Raw genomic sequence first — 20,246 nt, 5'->3', positions numbered from 1 at the left:
GGTGTCTTTGTCTGTTATTAGCTGGGAATTAATTTCAGGTAGCATATGCCAAGTTTAATGAACCGTATTCTTTATTTTTTTCCTTTTTTTTCAATATTTTTAGCGGTTCAACATATAACAAATTTCAATTCATATTAATTTGTCATTGATTTCAGAGATTGTCCTCTCGCTTTATATTTTTTTGTTTGTTCTTATTTTTTTCTCCTTGGCCAACATCAATAAAATACGTTTTAATTTTACCCATTTTAAGTTTCGTTGAGATAAAGACTCACTACAACAAGAGTATTTTTCAAGATACAGCTATGTTAAGGAGTAAAATCATGGAAAAATAATATTTTATTGTAATTTTTTAATAACAAAGAAAATTAAAAAAATCCATAAAAAATTTCTATAAAACTAAAATTTTTTCAAATTTTTCGAATATTTTTTATACAAAAACAATTTTCTTTTGAAAATTTTCGATAAAAAGAGAATTTTGTCGAAATCAAAATTTAAAAAAAATTGTCGAAAATTTTCTATAAAAAGAGAATTTTGTCGAAATTTATAAAACATACAATTTCAATAAAAAGATAATTTTCACGAAATTTTTAATAAAAATAGATTTTTCTCGAAAATATTCAATAAAAAGAGAATTTATTCAAAATGTTTCTATAAAAAGAGGATTTATTCAAAAATGTTCCATAAAAAGAAAATTTTCTCAAAATTTTTTATAACGAGAAGTTTCAATAAAAAGAGATATTTTCGAAAACTTTCAAAAATAGAGAATTTTCTCAAAAGGTTTCAATAACAAGAATTGTTTCTCTAAAATTTTTTATAAAAAGAGAATTTTCTCAGAAATTTTCTATAAAAAGAGAAATTTTTGTAAAAAAGGAAAATTTTCTATTAAAATAGATTTTTTTTATTTTTTTTTTTTTAATTTTCTATAAAAAGAGATTTTTTTTCGAGAATTTTCTATAAAAAGAGAATTTTTTCGAAAATTTTCTGTAAAAATTGTTTTTTTTTCGAAAATTTTCTATAAAAAGAGATTTTTTTTGAAAATTTTCTATAAAAAGAGTTTTTTTTTTCGAAAATTTTCTATAAAAAGAGAATTTCGTCGAAAACTTTCAATAAAAAGAGAATTTTCTCTACAATTTTCAATAACAAGATAATTTTTTTCGAAAATTTTCTAAAAAAAGGAATTTTTTATAAAATGAAAATTTTTTCAAAAATTTTCTGTTAAAAGAGAATTTTCTTAAATATTTCTAAGAAAAGAGAATTTTCTCGAATATGTTCAATAAAAAGAGATTTTTCTTGTATATTTTCAATAAAAAAAGGATTTTTTGATAATTTTCAGGAAAATTTTGAATAAAATAAGAATTTACTCAAAAATTAAAAAAAAAAATTTTTTTTGACAAATTTTTTTATAAAGAGAGAACTTTTTTAAAAATTTCTATAAAAAGTGGACTTGCTCGAAAATTTTCTATAAAAAGTGAATTTTTGCGTAGTTTTTCATAAAAAGAGAACTTTCTTAAAAATTTTTTTAATAAAAGAATTTTCTATAAAATTAAAAAAAAAAATCTTTTAAAGATTTTCTATAAAATGAGAAATTGTTTATTAAAATACAAATTCTCCGAAATTATTTGTGTAACAATTTTCCTTAAAAAAGAGAAATCTTTCAAATATTTTCCGAAACTATTTTTTCTGGATATTTTATTTAAGAAAAATATTTTATAAAAATTTTTAATAAAAAATGTGAAAACTTTTCTATAAAAAGTGAAATTATAGTAAATTAATTTTCTATAGTGAATAACAATTTCTTGAAATAAAAAGAATATTGAATATTTTTTATAGGAAGAGACTTTTTAGAACCCGCTATTTTATTTCTCTGTAAAATTACTCCTCTTCATTTAAAAAGTCCTCTGCTCCACTTAAATATCCATATGTTTTAGTTTTTTTATTGTAAAGTTGTTTTATGTATCTTCTTCTCCTTTTTCATCTCCGGCATTTTTTTTTGTGTAGAAAAAAGTCTTTACCGCCACGTGTTATCTTAAGTAAAACCAAATGTAATGTATAATCTTAATAACCCTGGCTCTTCATATAAATAAATTTCCCATTTTTAAGCCAACTTTTCCACATGTTCGTTCGTTCCTCTTCACGTAGTTGCCTATAACAGAGTTTTCTACCAACAAACTTTTTTTCCTGTATTTTTTATCCGTTTTAAAGGTTCAGACACTTTACCAGATATTTGCGTGTCTGTGTGTATGTTTTTTTTATATCACATCGCGTTTGTTGTTTTAAGACTTAAAAGAAGCTGAATAAGAAAAAATATACATTCATACATACGTACAACTCTTATTAATACAGTTGTAATCTCTAGTGGATCTCAACTAATTAATTGACTTTTGGTGTTTTTAAAGTCAGATAGTATGCATTCGAACATTATTTCTTTTAAAAGGAAGCATATGAGGGAATCTACAAACAAATAAACAGCAACAACCTGACATACAAGGAAATCCAATGATGGATATAGGAAAAATGGGTAATTTTTCTTTGTTATAAGCTACAAGTGCAAGACATTTTTCCATTAAAACTCATAAAATGAAAGCCCTTTTAAAATTAATTTTTTTTTAGAAAATGTTTGTGAGTACAGGAAGTTTTCGATATGATTAGATATGACGAAAACTGCAGCTCTTATTCAACATGGTATTTTGCGGTAGAAGATTATTGCCATATTATTGAGATCATGTTTGAATTTCTGAAGCATATTTATTTTCTTTCAAAAGTAATATTAGATTTTTAGGACTATTTCAAGAAATCTGAATGTATCGGTCCATTTGTATGGTAACAGCTCTAAACATGATTCAAATAATTTTGAGCAGCGAACCAGTTTCCATTCGAATTTATGACAGATCCATGTCATTAGCGATTTAAACTTCTTAATAATCTAGAATAGTGAATGATGAGATTGACTACTTAATGTTAGTATCCTTATCTGAAAACATCTAAAGATTTTTTTTAATATTCAGAAATGTGGATGTGTTGCAAAATGGTCAGATAATGCTATAATCTTTATGCGAAACCCTCGAAGGAAATTTAATTCTTAGTATATAATTTGTATCTAAACCTTTAGAAAAAAAAATATTCTCATATTTTTTTTGTATCTTTAAGATTTTGTAAAAAAGAAAGAACCTTCTATTGAGGTTCTCTGGGCAGGTGTTCAGAAATTTCGATTACAACAATATACTCATATTGTTCAGTAACTGTGTTTCTTAGCGGTTTTCTAAACATGCAGACTAGTTGCTTAGATAATTGGTATAAATCTTAATCAAAAAGTTGGGAGATACATATACACGGACAGTGAAGCTTAGCGAAGAACGCCGGGTATCTCTTTGAGATACCATGACATTCTAGAGTATAGTATGGTTTGGTGTAACAACCTGTATAACTTTGAGGTTAACTTGGCCTCTATATGATACTCATAAGTCTAGCTATTTGTTAAGCATTCGCATAATTTGTAATACTGAGGTAATGTCGGAATTTTACTGGGTCTGGCATTAATCTTAAAAATAACCTAAATTTCGTCTATCGAATCGATTAGTTTAACTCAGGAAGTAGTGAGTAATGTTTCTATAGAAAAGGTGTCCTATGACCAATAGGGTATCACAACGGCCTCGAAATGGGACGGATCCGTGAAAGCCACCTAAACCTAAACAAAATTCGTGTCGAATGTTAGATTTTAGAATTAAAAAAGCGGATTGACTAGTAGAGTGCATTTTCGGAAAATGTAAATACTTATACCAATACAGACCATATGAAGTTCTAAATTAAAAATATAGGTTACACAATCCATAGCTATATATAAAAATATAAAAAAACTAAGTTTAGTCAAAATATTTAATGCCAAACGTTTATGTAAATATAATAACTTGTAGTTCTTAAATTTATAAAAATATAATACATTTCTTCATTTTTATTTCTTTCAGTTCCGAAAATTTCTCATCTAGCGGAAATGACCACCAGCATTGGGGGTAAGTTTGTCAATATTTGTTTTATTTCATTTTAAACAAAATCCGAATATTTATTTCTTCGAAATTAAACACTACTTTATGATTTTATATGAAAAGTAACGAATTAAAATATAAGATAAAATTTATTTGTATTTGGAAATCGTCACTTTACTGTCCCCACGTAATCTATACAGTATACTCTTACAGAAATTAAAGGGAAAAATAATTTTGATCTGTATGTAAGTGGCATTCTGGTCCTATCTTTGTACTCCATAGAGTTACAATTAACTTTGTTTGTCGGCTGCCTAAAAGTAATGCTATGTGATAGGTTCAATAGCAGGGGACTTTCCGCCGAACTGCTGGATTAATTGTTCACAATTTTTAAAATGACTAAAATATTATACAGGTATTCTTTCTTATTGGGAATCAGATTTATTACCTTGTTTTAAAACTAGACAATACACTGCAGTAACATTGAATTGGTTGCGAACTCCAACCATTTGGGAATTTTTAGTAACTAGTTAGGTATCAATCAATATAATTTGAACTCTGAACATAACAAATGTTCTTCTTAATTTTCTCTTTTCAATATATATTCCTAAATTTCCCCTTTTCTTACTCTAAGGTTAAAAATATCAAACTATCTTTTCTTTATTTGTTTGCATTTTAGTTCCATTACTTAAGAATACAAAAAACACTCTGACTTCATTTGTTATCTTTTAAACATTTTTTGTTTACTTTATTATACTTTTTCTCTACTCTACTTTAACGCTGAATAGCTACAATAAAACAAAACAGCAAAGGATTATTAAAAGCCAGTTTTAATTTTCTGCATTTTATTGTCTGATGCACTTTGGCATTTTTTGTTAAAACAACGAAAAGGAAAAAAACATCATCATTCGTACCTGAAGTCATGCAGTCCGTCAGCAGTAAGATGTTCGTAAAAAAGCAAATGCTTTTAACCGCCACAATGTTCTTTCTTTAAAAACTTTTAGTCAGTCAAGACAGACGGACGGACGAATGGACGGACAACTCATCGAAATGCTTTTGGTCCTACATTCCAGAATTGCTCTACTTAGTTACTTTTAAAACATGAGATTTAACTTCAATTCATTTGATTTTTCAAGCCGTACATGTGGTTGTTGTTGATAGTCGTCGGTCGACGACTGACTCTGACGGTTTATCAGTCAGTTGTTGTAGCTAGCCAGCCGCATTGGTTTATGTTGTTTATCGTTGCATTTGTAAGATTAGCTTTCTGTGAGTTAAAAACAAAATTAAACGCTTAGTCAGTTTCTATCTAAAGATACACACATACTACTCGTATAGACAGCATCATTGGTTTGCTTTAGTTGTTTTTTTTTTAGATCTTTCTGTTGCCGTCAACATTCATCTCAAGTTGCATTGGTTGGCGGCATCTGCTTATTTTAAATTTTTTTTCCTCATACATATTCGTTTTTTAGTTTTATTGCAGCTCTATAAATGATAAAAAGTCTATTTGCGATTATTCAATAGTTTTTTTTTTAGTTTCTTCTCTAGCTTTATAAAATCTTGTATATGGACAAGTTTGATGATGCACTGCAGTTGTTGGGAGGTTAAAACGAGGCATGTTAAACTTTAAATTCATTTTATTTGAAAGTGTTTTAAAATTAATTTTGTTTAGGGGATTGTATGCGAACATGTTTGATGTTTGTAGTCTCTGGTGGTAAAACTTCTTAAATGAGATTTATTTAATCGAACAAAAAGTCTTTGGTAATTTCAATAAGAGATTGTTGTTGACCTGGAACCTGCACTATGCTATACACTAAACTCAATAACGGAGTATATACTAGACTACAGACCATAGACTAGATTATCAACTAAACTATAGAATATATTAAAAACTAAACTATAGACTAGACTATGGAATATACTAGACTAGACTATAGACTAGACTGTAGGCTAGACTATAGTCTATAGACTATACTATAGAATAGACTATAGACCAGACTAAGACTAGACTATAGACTAGACTATAGACTAAAACATAGACTAAACTATAGACTAGACTATAGACTAGACTATATACTAGATTATAGACTAGACTATAGACTAGACTATAGACTAGACTATAGACTGGACTAGACTATAGACTAGACTATAGACTAGACTATAGACTAGACTATAGACTAGACTATAGACTAGACTATAGACTAGACTATAGACTAGACTATAAACTGGACTATTGACTAGACTATCGATTAGATTATAGACTAGACTACTCTATATACTAGACTATAGACTAGACTATAGACTATGCTAAAGACTAGACTATAGACTAGACTATAGACTAGACTATAGACTAGGCTATAGACTAGACTATAGCCTAGACTATAGACTAGGCCATAGACTAGACTATAGACTAGACTATATACTAGACTAAAGACTAGACTCTAGACTATAGACTAGACTATAGACTAGAATATAGATTAGACTATAGACTAGACTATAGACTAGACTATAGACTAGACTATAGACTAGACTATAGACTAGACTATAGGCTAGACTATAGACTAGACTATAGGCTAGACTATAGACTAGACTATAGGCTAGACTATAGACTAGACTATAGGCTAGACTATAGACTAGACTATAGGCTAGACTATAGACTAGACTATAGGCTAGACTATAGACTAGACTATAGGCTAGACTATAGACTAGACTATAGGCTAGACTATAGACTAGACTATAGGCTAGACTATAGACTAGACTATAGGCTAGACTATAGACTAGACTATAAACTACTCTATATTTTAGACTATCGACAAGACTATACATTATAATTCAAAACCATTTTGACCACACAAGTAATGTTAGTATTCCTCTTTTGGTTAGACGTTAGTTATACATTTTAAAATCCCTTAAATCCAATTAAAATTTACATCCATTTCACATAATCTTTAAACACTCAATCGACTATAATAACTAAATGTTCCGCCAAATAAAAATCGAAATCAATTGCAAAAGTCAAAATAAAAAATTACCATCACTATCTAACACATATCAAGGAAAGATAACTTACAAAAAAATAAAATAAAATATTTAACAAACATTTAATAAAATTTATAGCCAAAAATCCATTACCACACATACAGTAGACTTTCACAAATACTCTCGGAAACATACGAAAAATATTTAACATTAATATCAAGTGATGGACTTTTAACACTTGAACATGGCACTTTTTTAACTGCAATATCATCATGCCATTTACAACTACAACGGCCAACAACTGTCGTATGTTATAATCTTGGTTCGCCGAAAGATGCCAAAAAAAGCAATTAGCTTTAAGATGTTATTGCTTTCGATGACTTTGATATTGTTGTGTTTGTTTCTCGCTGGCTTCTGCTGCTGTTGTTGGTTGACTGGTTGATGTTTACACTTGCTCACAAAACGTTTTTTCGGTTGTAGCTAGTATTGTATCTGCCAGTATTTGTTTTTTTGAGAAAACAAAAAAACACTTAAAAAATTTATTATTGTACTTGGCAAAATTGGTTTTTGTAGAGTTTTTAATTCAATGACCACTTAGTGAAAGGTGTAAACGAATAATCGGGTAATCGAGATTATACTCAAGACTAGAATATAGTTTAAGCTATAGACTAGACAATAGTCCAAACTATAGTCCAGACAATAATCCAGACTATAGACTAGACTATAGTCCAGACTATAGACAAGACTATAGTCCAGACTATAGGTTAGACTATAGACTAGACTATAGTCCAGACTATAGACTAGACTATAGTCCAGACTATAGACTAGACTATAGTCCAGACTATAGACTAGACTATAGTCCAGACTATAGACTAGACTATAGTCCAGACTATAGACTAGACTATAGTCCAGACTATAGACTAAACTAACGTCCAGACTATAGACTAGACTAACGTCCGGACTATAGACTAGACTAACGTCCAGACTATAGACTATAATATAGTCCAGACTATAGACTATACTATAGTCCAGACTATAGTCTAGACTAACGTCCAGACTATAGACTAGACTATAGTCCAGACTATAGACCAGACTATAGTCCAGACTATAGACTAGACTATAGTCCAGACTATAGACTAGACTATAGTCCAGACTATAGACTAGACTATAGTCCAGACTATAGACTAGACTATAGTCCAGACTATAGACTAGACTATAGTCCAGACTATAGACTAGACTATAGTCCAGACTATAGACTAGACTATAGTCCAGACTATAGACTAGACTATAGTCCAGACTATAGACTAGTCATGGCTATAATCAATCTATAGTCAGGACTAAAGTCTAGCCTATAGTCTGAACTTTAGTATTGTATATAGTCTGGACTACAGCTTTGTCCATAGTCTGGACTATAATCTATTCAATATATAGTCTGGACTATAGTCTAGTCTATAGTCTGGACTATAGACTAGACTATAGTCCAGACTATATACTAGACTATAGTCCAGACTATATACTAGACTATAGTCCAGACTATAGACTAGACTATAGTCCAGACTATAGACTAGACTATAGTCCAGACTATAGACTAGACTATAGTCCAGACTATAGACTAGACTATAGTCCAGACTATAGACTAGACTATAGTCCAGACTATAGACTAGACTATAGTCCAGACTATAGACTAGACTATAGTCCAGACTATAGACTAGACTATAGTCCAGACTATAGACTAGACTATAGTCCAGACTATAGACTAGACTATAGTCCAGACTATAGACTAGACTATAGTCCAGACTATAGACTATAGTCCAGACTATAGACTAGACTATAGTCCAGACTATAGACTAGACTATAGTCCAGACTATAGACTAGACTATAGTCCAGACTATAGACTAGACTATAGTCCAGACTATAGACTAGACTATAGTCCAGACTATAGACTAGACTATAGTCCAGACTATAGACTAGACTATAGTCCAGACTATAGACTAGACTATAGTCCAGACTATAGACTAGACTATAGTCCAGACTATAGACTAGACTATAGTCCAGACTATAGACTAGACTATAGTCCAGACTATAGACTAGACTATAGTCCAGACTATAGACTAGACTATAGTCCAGACTATAGACTAGACTATAGTCCAGACTATATATTGAATAGATTATAGTCCAGACTATGGACAAAGCTGTAGTCCAGACTATATACAATACTAAAGTTCAGACTATAGGCTAGACTTTAGTCCTGACTATAGATTGATTATAGCCATGACTAAAAACTAGACTGTAGCCCCGACTATAGCTTAGACTATATTCCCTACTATAGAATATACTATAGTAATGTTTTTAATAAGGCTTTTGTCAATTTTGTAGACAAGACTGTCCGATCTATAGACAAGACTTTATTTCAGTCTATACACAAGTCTATAAACAAATTTCAAAAGGTTATAATATAGTCTATAGACAAGACTATGTATGTATACTAGACTATATTCCAGACTATAGTATAGGTTATAACCTAGGCTATAGGATATACTGCGGTGGGAGTATGAAATAGATATATGTCCAGACTGTAGATAGGCTATAGTCCAGATCTAGTCTAGCTACAATCAAGGCCTTACATTACACATTGTAGAGCAGACTAAAGGGATTATATTATATTTAATTCGAATACTTCCATAACCGATTAACTGTTATAAAATTTCAAATATTATTTTAATTGTATCAAAAACTGACTCAAGTCAGAGGGGAGGACATAGTCGTCGACATATAGAATGTCTTCAAACACATGCAATTCATACGACATTTGACGATAGCAGTGTTGATGATGGTTGCTTACTTATTAATTTTTTAGTACACACAGTTGTTGTAGTAGATGATGTTCGCGCATGAAGCAAGCGAGCTATCGAGCGGTTTTAATCGGTATCGTAGCTTTGATCTTTTTGCGCAAACGTAAATCGTTAATTGCACGATTGCCGCATTTAAGTTTGGTTTTGGTATGTTTGTTGTATTTACTGTTTTTTTATTACGTACTTATTTTCAATGTTTTTTTCATAGATATTTTACGTTGTGTATTATTGTTGGATATTTTTCTACGCCATGGATCAAGTATGACCGCCTCACTCACTTGCAAACATGTACAATGTTGTTGTGTGAAGAATTAAAGAATGATTTTTTTTGTTGCCAACTTTTTGTTTTCTTTTGCAATAATGTTTTTTTGTTTTATAAAGTTTGTATACTGCTTGAAGGGGGCTTCTTGACTTGACTTTATACAAATTGTTGTTTAAACACTGAGCAGTTGTTTCGTTTGTTTTTTATAAATACATATTGGCAGTTTTTTTTGTGAGGATTTTCATAAGCGGTATTTTTTGTTCTGTGCCTGTTGTTTGTGGATTTAATGTGTGTTCACGGAAAGCTAATTGTTCGTCTCGGTGGCAAGTTCAATCAAATTAATTACGTTTTTTTGCGTTGTATTTTTTAAAGGGGTTGTCTAAAATTCACTTTAAAACAAAGAAACTAAAATTATTTCCCGCATTAAAAAAACAGAGTCATGCGAATTCATGTGTTTTATATTTAAGATATAAATAAACAAAAGCTGGAAAACTTTTCGTCATGGTTCACATGAAATTAAGTTTTTTTTCATAAAAATTATTCTGAAATATTTTTTATAGATAAAAACATTTTAAGTAAAAATAGTCGTTAAAAATGAATTTAAAGCAAAAAAAAATTTATCAAAAAAATAAAACGGTAATCTAAAGAAAACGTAATGTGTATAACAACATTACCTCAAAATGTTCTTTATAAAATGTGATCGCAATCTGATCGCATTTTCTATAGAAATTAATATCAGATTTTTTTATAGAAAAAGTGATCAAAATTTTATAATTTTTCACAATTTCATCAAAGTTGTAATAGAAATATTTCCGTAGAAAAAGTAATGGCAATCTGATCAACTTTTCTTTATAGGAAAAGTGATTACAAGCAGATCAACTTTTATTTATAGGAAAATTGATCAGAATTTGATCAACTATTTCTATACAAAGTGATCACAATTTCATGAACTATTTCTAGAAAAACTGATCGCCATCTGATTAATTATCCTGAACCTGATGATTATATGATCATAATCTGATCAGATTTTCAAAAGAAGTGATCACAAACTGATCAAATCTCTATATAAATGATCACTATCTAATTGGAAATGTGAAAATTCTCTTGACGAAAAGTGATCGAAGATTATTTGTCTTTTCTATGAAATGACATTTTGCTATGGTCAAATAAGGACCGATCATTACGAAAATCTGCAGTGTCATTTATAATTATATGAAACTTTTTTGTGTCAATTTTTAGAGAGATAATTGAATATTTGAAGTAATTATGGCATAAATCGGGAGATACGGTTGTATGAGAGCTAGATAAAATAATAGACCGATTTCAACCATTTTCAAAACATGTTTGGTCTATCTATTTATTTTGAAAATTCCGATCTGTACATTGCGCACTAGGTTTACATGGACAGCCAGTCGGCCATACAGACGGACGGACATGTCTTAATCGACTCAAACAGTGATTCTAAATCGATCGGTATAGTTTAAAATGGGCGTAGGACCAATATTTTTGTGTGTTACAAACATCAGCAGAAAAGTATAATACCCTCCCCACTATAGTGCTGTAGGGTATAATAATAGATCGCAGTAAGACCAACAACTATTTTTTTTTATTCAAACATTTAGTCTAAAGAAGCTAATGCCAACCTAATGTTACATAACAGAAAAGATTTGTTAGTAAATAATTTTTAATATTCTCTATTCAAATACAATGTCTACAACAATGTATTTTTAATAAGAAATCTTAAGACAAGATATTTCGCACATCTTTTAAACATAGAAGATATTTTACTATTAAAACTCATATAAAATTCTCACACAAGTACTTAATTCTTACCAACCAGCTCAAACAAAAATAACAAAGATGCCGCACTGTAATGATACTTGAAATACAATAAAATTTAAAAAAATCATTAAAAAAAACTTTGACTTGAAAATAATTTATACTTGTACAAAATGCAATGTCACTGTATTGTCTTGCTGTTGTCATGCTGTAAGTAGCAATTATTATTTCGTTGTTGTTGTTTTTTTTTTGTCTCTTTCTGCTGTTGATGTTAAACTTTTGAAAAACACTCCAGGTGTCCATCAACGCCAACAGCAAGTTGTAAAAGCACAAAAAAAAAATGAAAAGGAGAATAAATGGCACAACACATTAATACTTGTAGCAAGAAATTATGTTTAATGAAGGCTACAGGGCTTCTGGAAATGTTCCTCTATACAAAAGAATACAATGAGGTGTTAGTGGTGTGCAGAACTGATGAAATGAGATGTTGTTTTTAAAATGTTTTTTTTTATTCGGTGTATTTTTTCAATCTGTAATTACTCGATAAGTTGTGCGAATAAGTTGATATTACCGTAAAGAAGATCTAAGCAAACGATAAATTTAAAGACCTGTCTTGACACTAAAATGTTGTAAATATGAGAAACAGTTTTGTTTGTGAGAAGTAACTGTAGTAAATGTATAAGATCGGTATTTTTAAATATTTGTAAGTTATTAATTAATTTTTTGTTAAACAGCATGTAAAAAATATTGTTTTACAAATTGTATACTTCAAGTTTGTGTCCTGAGTCTTTTGTTTTTATAAATCGACAATACGTTTTTTTAACCCTACACTTACTGCTTGCTTTAGGTTTTTACGCACATTTTCCATAAAAAATTCCTACAATAAACCATCAATAACTTTATTAACCATTTATGTATATGTGGGTTAAAGTACAGATGTTTGTATAACATCAACTTCTATAAAAATAGTGATCAGAGTCTGAACAGTTTCTTTTATAAAAACGTTATCACAGCCCGATAAAATGTTTTATAGTTAAAGAGATCATAGCCTGATAAATTGTTATGTAAAATGTTATTAGCTCGATTAATGACTGAATTTAGAAGGAAAAAAATAAAACAATTTTTAAAATTTTGTTTGAAAACTTCTGTTCTTTATGTGTAAGATTTTTCTGAAAAAGAGATCGCATTATCTTCCCAGTCGAAAGTACTCTCGATACTTTTTACGATTACTGTCCGATCAACTTTTTGTCAGAAATTTCATTTCTGTTTGATCAACTGATTTTCTCAGCGTGATCAACTTTGGACCAAAATAAAGATCACAATACAATCCAGTTTTATATAAAAATTGATCACAATTTTATCATATATCTATAAAAATAGTGATGAAAATAGTGAGTGGCCTCCAATAGGTTAGTGGTTAGTGTTCTAGTCTGGTAGACCGGAGGTGGTGGGTTCTATTCCCACCTGTGACACTGGTTAAGGAGCGCACAACAGGCCCGATAGAGGGTTAGGTGTATTTCTTCGGATTTGATGTGTATACATCCTCCTTTCAAACTAACTAACTAAAAATAGTGATCATAGTTTAAACAGTTTTTATATAGAGAAGTGATCGCAGCCTGATAAAACGTTAAAGAGATCACGTGCTGATAAATCTTAGTAATTACAGTCAAAAGAACTCTTCGATATTAATTACGATCATTGTCCGATCATTGTTTGATAGAAATTTTGATATCGGGTTTTCAACCCTAAAAATATTATAGTGCGGATGTTTGTATAACATCAACATCTGTTTTTTATTGAAAAGTGATTACGGCTTTTTATTGAAAAGTGATTAATTTAGAAAAGTGATCGCAGCCTGACAAAAAGATTTATAATTAAAGACACCACATCCTGATAAATTTCAGTAATCACAGTCAGAAGTAATTTTCGATATTAATTAATTGCGATATCTGCTGGTCAACTTATTATCACAGCATGATCAGCTTTTGAATAGAAATAATAATTACAATATGATTAAGTTTTGATCACAGTTTGATCAAGCCTTTAAAAGGAAAGTGATCACAGTCTGATCGACTTCTCATAAACAGAAGTGATCATAGTCTGATCTGAAGTGATTAAACTCTGTTTAATAGAAGAAATTATCAAAATATAATATTTTTTTCTTTAAAAGTCGCAGGCTGATCAACTTTTCGAAACGAAAAGTAACTAAAGTTCGATTAATAGAAATAATGATCAAAATATAATATTTTATTTTCTATGAATAAGTAATCATAATCTGTAAATCAATTTGAAGGTGAAAGTGATCAGAGACTAATTATATAATGCCATTAACTTTTCTATCAAAATAATAATAAATGTTTCTATTGAAAAAGTGATCATGGTTATTAGAAGGTGATCATTAATCTATATATACCAAAGATCATAACAGTCTCGTCTACTTTTCTTAGCAGAACATTATCTACACTTGCTTAATTTCCATTAAAAAAGCGATCAAAGTCTACACATTTCAACAAAAAGTAGAGACATTTGATCATATTTTCTTAGATCATAGGCTGATCAAATATTGAATACGGTAGTTCATCACAACATTATCATCAATTCACTTCTCTTCCTTTCGAAAATGATCTCATTCTACACTGATTTCAATTCAATGATAATAAAGTGATCAACGTTTCGATACAAATTGTTGGATCAACTTTACATCATAGTGTGATCAACTCTTCTATAAAAAAATATCACAGTGGGATCACTTTTATAACAGGAAAAAAAGATTCCAAATATCATATTCAAGTTTTAGTTATGAAGTAGCAAAATATATCTTTCAAACTTATTTAACAACAAATGTGCATTTGAACTTTTTGTTTTGATTTGAGAATCCTTTAAGAATGGAATCTGAATATTTGTGCGAATGGGATTTGAAGTTCAGCGAAAATTTTCCCTATATAAAATAAAATACATTTTGTTTTTTTTTTTTTTATTATATAATGTTTTATATATTTTTAAAAAATATTTCATTTCAATGTTGAATTAAAAAACTAAATACTTTTGTGTAAATTATTTCATATTATATTTACAAGTGTTAAACTTACAACACTAATATTATTAACAAATACTTAGACAGTAATTAAAACAAAATATATAATACAAAGAAAAAAAATAATTAAACAAAAAATATAAAATAAAATAAATTAAATTAAATAATTTAAAAACTAATAACACAAAAATGCAATGAAAAATAAAATGATGATATAATTTAACAAGAAATTTGCCCCTAAAGCAAATTACTAGTTTCAATTTTTCACACATGATTTTTGAAATAAACTAAAAACTAATAACTGGGCAATGTGTGTTTGTCTCATATAAAAACATAAATTAATAAATGAAAATAACTTTTTTATTGAAAAAAGAAAAAACAACATTCGAGTCTTAATGATTAATTATAAAATAATAAATTAGAGAACGAGAGAAAATATACAATTATTTTAATAGATTTTTAATTAATTTCGTTGAAATTATAAGCTTAATTTTATCTAGATTAGAAATCCCCAATTTTATATACACCCGCCCTTAAATGAGTTGTAGTCTTATGAATACTAATGGGCTACACCCGAGGTTGTGGTGGCGCCACTACTGTTGTAGTATAAACGGGTACATTGTGAAAATTGATGCCGCTGTAAAGAGGAGCGCCAATTGTAGATTTACCCGATGCATGTAAATGTTTCTTAGGCAATGAATTGGCTGATTTGGTAGTGGTATTTGTCATGGAAGAAGTGGGGGTGGGTACCAAACGACTTCTGTAGGACTCGCAGGTTTTGCGTGACCAAACCCACATACCGGTTAAAGTACCACCAGCCAATTGAAAGAATAATCTTATCAAAGTAGGCCAAGCAGGCATTTGATTAGGTGAAGCACAATCCTCACGAGTCGAACATGTAGGCACCATTTCAGCATGAGGCTCAAAAAATATCGCCACAACTCCCGCCAAAGTGGGTACAAAGAAGACCAGAGAGAAAATTAAAAATCTCTTGCGTATTTGTGAAAATCTCTGGTGACCAAAAGTGGGCAACATTTGTTGTTGTAAAGCGTGTAGAGATCGAGAGGCTCTGAGAGTAAAGAACAGACCCAAAAGTAATAGAACTATGGCGGGTATTTCCACAAAACCAGGAGCTGAGCACATACCGGTCAATTCATTGGGTTTAACTTTTTCCAATAGTAAAGCAGCTATAGGAGGAGCTAGTGGTGGCACCCAGGCTAAAACATGAAACAATCCGGACTTCTTCTCCAAGGCCTCCGAAGACCATTTCTTGTGTGAGGATAAATAAAAGCACAAAGCAAAAATCAGCCACCAGGTGGCAGCACATAAACTTAAATAGCTGGTAGTGATGTAGGAAGCCAAACAGGGTGGAGTTAGGGAACAGGGTAACAATTGTGTTTTACCCAAAGGATCTTCATGAACAGCAAACGCTCTAGAGGAATTATGGAATACTATACGCTCCAAATAGCAGACAGAAAACAAGTTGTAGCACAAGCACAGAAACAAAACCGGTCTCTCGGGATAACCAAAACGTGTGGGCTCTGCCCAAAAAGTCACCAAAGAGAAAAGAGTCAAAACAAAGCATACCGCCGACAAGCCCAATATCAAACTCTCAGCCACCTTTTTCTGTTGAGTGGAGTGAAATCCATCACGATTACATTGTGGTACACATTCATCATTATTTAAAGGATTAACGGTAAAGTTGAGTGGACATATAGCTGTAGGCTTAATGGCTTTGCTTATATGAGGATTCAACCAGGGCCAATAGAAATGATGTCCCGCACTACCACCAGCCTGGACCTGTTGCACTTGTTGTGGTATTTGTAATTGTCTTGGTTGCTGCGGTTGATCTTGTTTAATAGGCATTTCGGTTTTACCAACATCAGCCGACAACTTAGCTGTTTCTGTTAATGTAGGAATTTGCATGCATAATTCTTGTCTCTCGGGACTTGGTAAATTCTCACATTTTAAAAACTCTGGCCATAATTGCATTAAATCCGTGTGAGAAGAACATTCCCGCTTTACATGATCACACAACGAGGTACAAGCTGTTACTGGCCTTGGTACATCGGGTGTACAGAGAGGAAAGAGAGCCGAACAGAGTAGAAATCGTATGCGATTAGAACAGTGTGACTCGATGAGAGGCAATAATTTGGTGATCTGTAAAAGAAAGAGAAAAACAGTTATTAGTTTATTTTTATTTGGATTGGAAAAAAGAGAAGAGTTTTTGAAATGTATACAATCTATACTATAGATTGATCATAGTTTTATAATTTTAACAAATAATTAACAGATTTAAGTGATCACACTTTATGGAAAAATTGTTCAAACTATAAATAATATTTCTAAAGAATAAGAGATCACAGTTTAATGAAACTTTTTATAGAAAATGAGATCTTAGTTTTATATATTCTAAAAAAAGTGATCACTATGGAAAAAGGGATCACTGACTAAAATGTGCCAAATTTTCCATTGAACAAGTAATCGAATTTTGATCTAATTTTCTGTTGACTTGATTAAGTTTTATATTGAAAAAGTGATCTCATTTTGATAATATTTCCTGTGGTCAAAGTGATCACAGTCTAACAATGTTTTTTTATATACAATAACAAAGTCTGTTCCATTTTATCTATAGATAAAATGATCACGGTTTGATTAGTTATTTAAAATTTTTTACGAACGAAATAAATTTCCAATTTCAAATAGTTATTGAGTAAAACAGCTACATATGTACAAGATAATAATAAATATAAAATTCATTCCTCTTAATAAGCATACCGCGCGCAACTAATCGGAAACAGGTACTTTTGTTGTGGTTGTATTCATTTTTACCAAATTCATACAAAAACCACCAGAGGTGCAAACAATTGTTTGAAAATATTTTTTCATATTTTATTTAAAATTTTTTTAAAAGAATGAACAGAAAAAATATTAATGATAATAAACACTTTCAAATGGCCTAAGGGGTTTTACACCCCAAACCAAAAATATAATGAAGCCAGTAAACAGAAAATTTTAAATTTATACAGACACAAAAACACATCTAATGCTCTATATGTAGCATCAAATACATATGTTTGTCTATATTTAAGACAAAATAAAAAAAGATTGATTAAAAGTATTTTAAAGTAAAGTGTGTATATCTGCGTTTGGTTTTTTTCTTCTTTTTTTGTATGTATTTTACATTATTAACACCATTAGAAGCCAACCTCAAAATGTATTATTAATGTTTCTTTTTTGTATTTTTTCTGTCTAGAAGATGTTTAGTTGAGGTATAAAAAACCTGCTATTTGGAAAGAAAAAAAATGTTGATCATTAACTTCAAATAAACATCATGATTGTGTAAAATCATTATAAACATATTGTGTTTTTTTCCTCCGTTTTCTTTAAAGAATTTTATATTCAAAGCAATTATCTTAAAAGCCTTACTTTCATAATGTACATATTTTTGTGGTTGGAATTGTAATTTGGCTGGGCATGTTATATCTGTTTTTTAAGCTTTTTAAGAAGTTTAGAGTGTTTTGAAACTCATAATTTCATTAGTAAAACTACGAAATCGGCAATATCCTTACAACTAAAAGAAATACGCATTGTAGTGTGAACAAAGCTTTCTCTTTAATCTGTTTACGTTGATGCAATGAATAATTTCATTAGTAGTATGAAATTTTTCATTACAGCCTTGAATATTGCGTTAGTTTTACGTTTTTGTACAAATATTTCAAAATTTTGTTTAAAAGTTAAAAATATTCATAAAAGTGCCCTGATTTGTTAATGCAAGGAAAAGTTTCATTATTACTGTGAAATTGTCCTTTATATTCATGAAAGTCGCTTTGGTTGTACGATTCAGTCCATATAAGTATTTCGAAATATTGTTTAAAACCTAAGGAATCATTCTTATACTGAAAAGAATATACTTTGTAGAAACTTTCACTTTAATCTATTTACTTTAATGATATTTGTATCTGTTAACATTAATACAATGAATAGTCTCATAAATGCGTTAAAACTTATACCAAAAAGCACACTTTGAACCTTTAATAAAACTTGTACTTTACTCTGTTTTCATTAATGCAATTAACAGTTTAATAAATAGTATGTCATTTTACATTATAGTCAAAGAAGATAATATTGCTATTCATAGCCCTTTGTAGCCCTAAAGAACTTTCACGTTAATGAAATTTGTATCTGTTTACATTAATGCAATGAATTGTTTTATTAATAGTACGTTATTTTACTTTATAGTCAAGAATGTAATGATAATATTGCGATTCAAAGTCCTTCGAAGCCCGTAAGAAACTTTCACTTTTATCTGCTTACGTTAATGAAACATTTATTTGTTTACATTAATGCAATGAATAGTTTCATTTATAAATTATCATTTCACTGAAAAAAATACGCTTGGATAAAAGTTTTTTATTAATCTGTTTACATTAAAATTGTAATAATAGTGCGACGCATAGCCTTTCGTAGTCCGCAAGAAACTAGAATATCTTGAATACAATTTTAACTTTTATATGTTTACATTAATGCAATGAATAGTTTAATTAATAGTACATCATTTTACATTAAAGTCAACAAATTAGCTTTAATATTGCGATTCTTAACCCGAATGAGTTCTTTTATCTGTTTACATTAATACAATACAAAATTTCATTAATTTTATGAAATTTTTTATAATTTTTATAGAAATAGAAAAATTGTAAAATTCATTCAAATTTTGAAATTTCTTTTACAATAGATTTTTTTTTAGTTTTATATAAGTGTAGTGGTCTGAGCCTTCGTTTTAGTAACATGATTTTAAATTGTCTTTGCTAAATGTTCAAAAAATTGTTTAACATTTGCAACATAAACTTAAAATTTTTAAAGAGTTTCACTCTTAAGTTTTATCTTTTCTTTACCGTAACGAATTATCAATATTTAACGCTTCAAGGTTTAATTCTTTAAAAAAAAATTTCGTTAATATTTAAGTTTTAGTAACGCTGTGTTTTTTTTTTTTATTATTTTGCATAAATGGTAAATTTGCAGAAATAAATTTACAAAATATTTTTTTTTTAAATTAAATAAAATAAATTGCAAATAAATATATATTTTTTGAAAAGAGAAATACATTTTTCTAGAATTAACAAAAAAAGTTTCTGCACTTATAAAGAAAATTGCAAACGTTCCTAGAACTAGTTACATGATCAGTACTTTTCTCTATTCAAACTTGTCTGTCCGTCCGTCTGCTAATATTTTCAAACTTAAAATAATTGGTAATTTTTAAGTCGTGGACAAGTTATTTTTAATTTTTTAAGATTTTATGCTTTATTATCTATCGTTTTAATAATCATTTATTATTAATCTCCTTCCTGTAACTGAAAATAATG

The 20,246-nt window shown here is 29.4% G+C and overlaps 1 protein-coding gene and 1 long non-coding RNA gene across 2 annotated transcripts in view; one reads left to right on the top strand and one right to left on the bottom strand.

Moving 5' to 3' along the window:
- The first annotated feature begins 3,957 nt into the window (after positions 1 to 3,957).
- The window catches only part of LOC124418649, a 66,854-nt gene continuing 50,565 nt past the window's right edge, over positions 3,958 to 20,246 (top strand). The window contains exon 1 of the long non-coding RNA XR_006940123.1: positions 3,958 to 4,007. This is a non-coding gene — a long non-coding RNA (uncharacterized LOC124418649). The remainder of the gene's footprint in view (positions 4,008 to 20,246) is intronic.
- LOC111682783 (frizzled-3) overlaps positions 14,822 to 20,246 on the bottom strand; it is a 30,840-nt gene continuing 25,415 nt past the window's right edge. The window contains exon 2 of the mRNA XM_023444768.2: positions 14,822 to 17,040. Coding sequence (XP_023300536.2) covers positions 15,448 to 17,040 — 1,593 coding nt within the window. The 3' untranslated portion in view covers positions 14,822 to 15,447. The remainder of the gene's footprint in view (positions 17,041 to 20,246) is intronic.

This window comes from Lucilia cuprina, chromosome 3 (assembly GCF_022045245.1).
Source record: "Lucilia cuprina isolate Lc7/37 chromosome 3, ASM2204524v1, whole genome shotgun sequence".
Lineage (NCBI taxonomy): Eukaryota > Metazoa > Arthropoda > Insecta > Diptera > Calliphoridae > Lucilia > Lucilia cuprina.
Note: the sequence above shows the minus strand (reverse complement) of the source record. Positions and strands in the feature narration are given on the sequence as shown.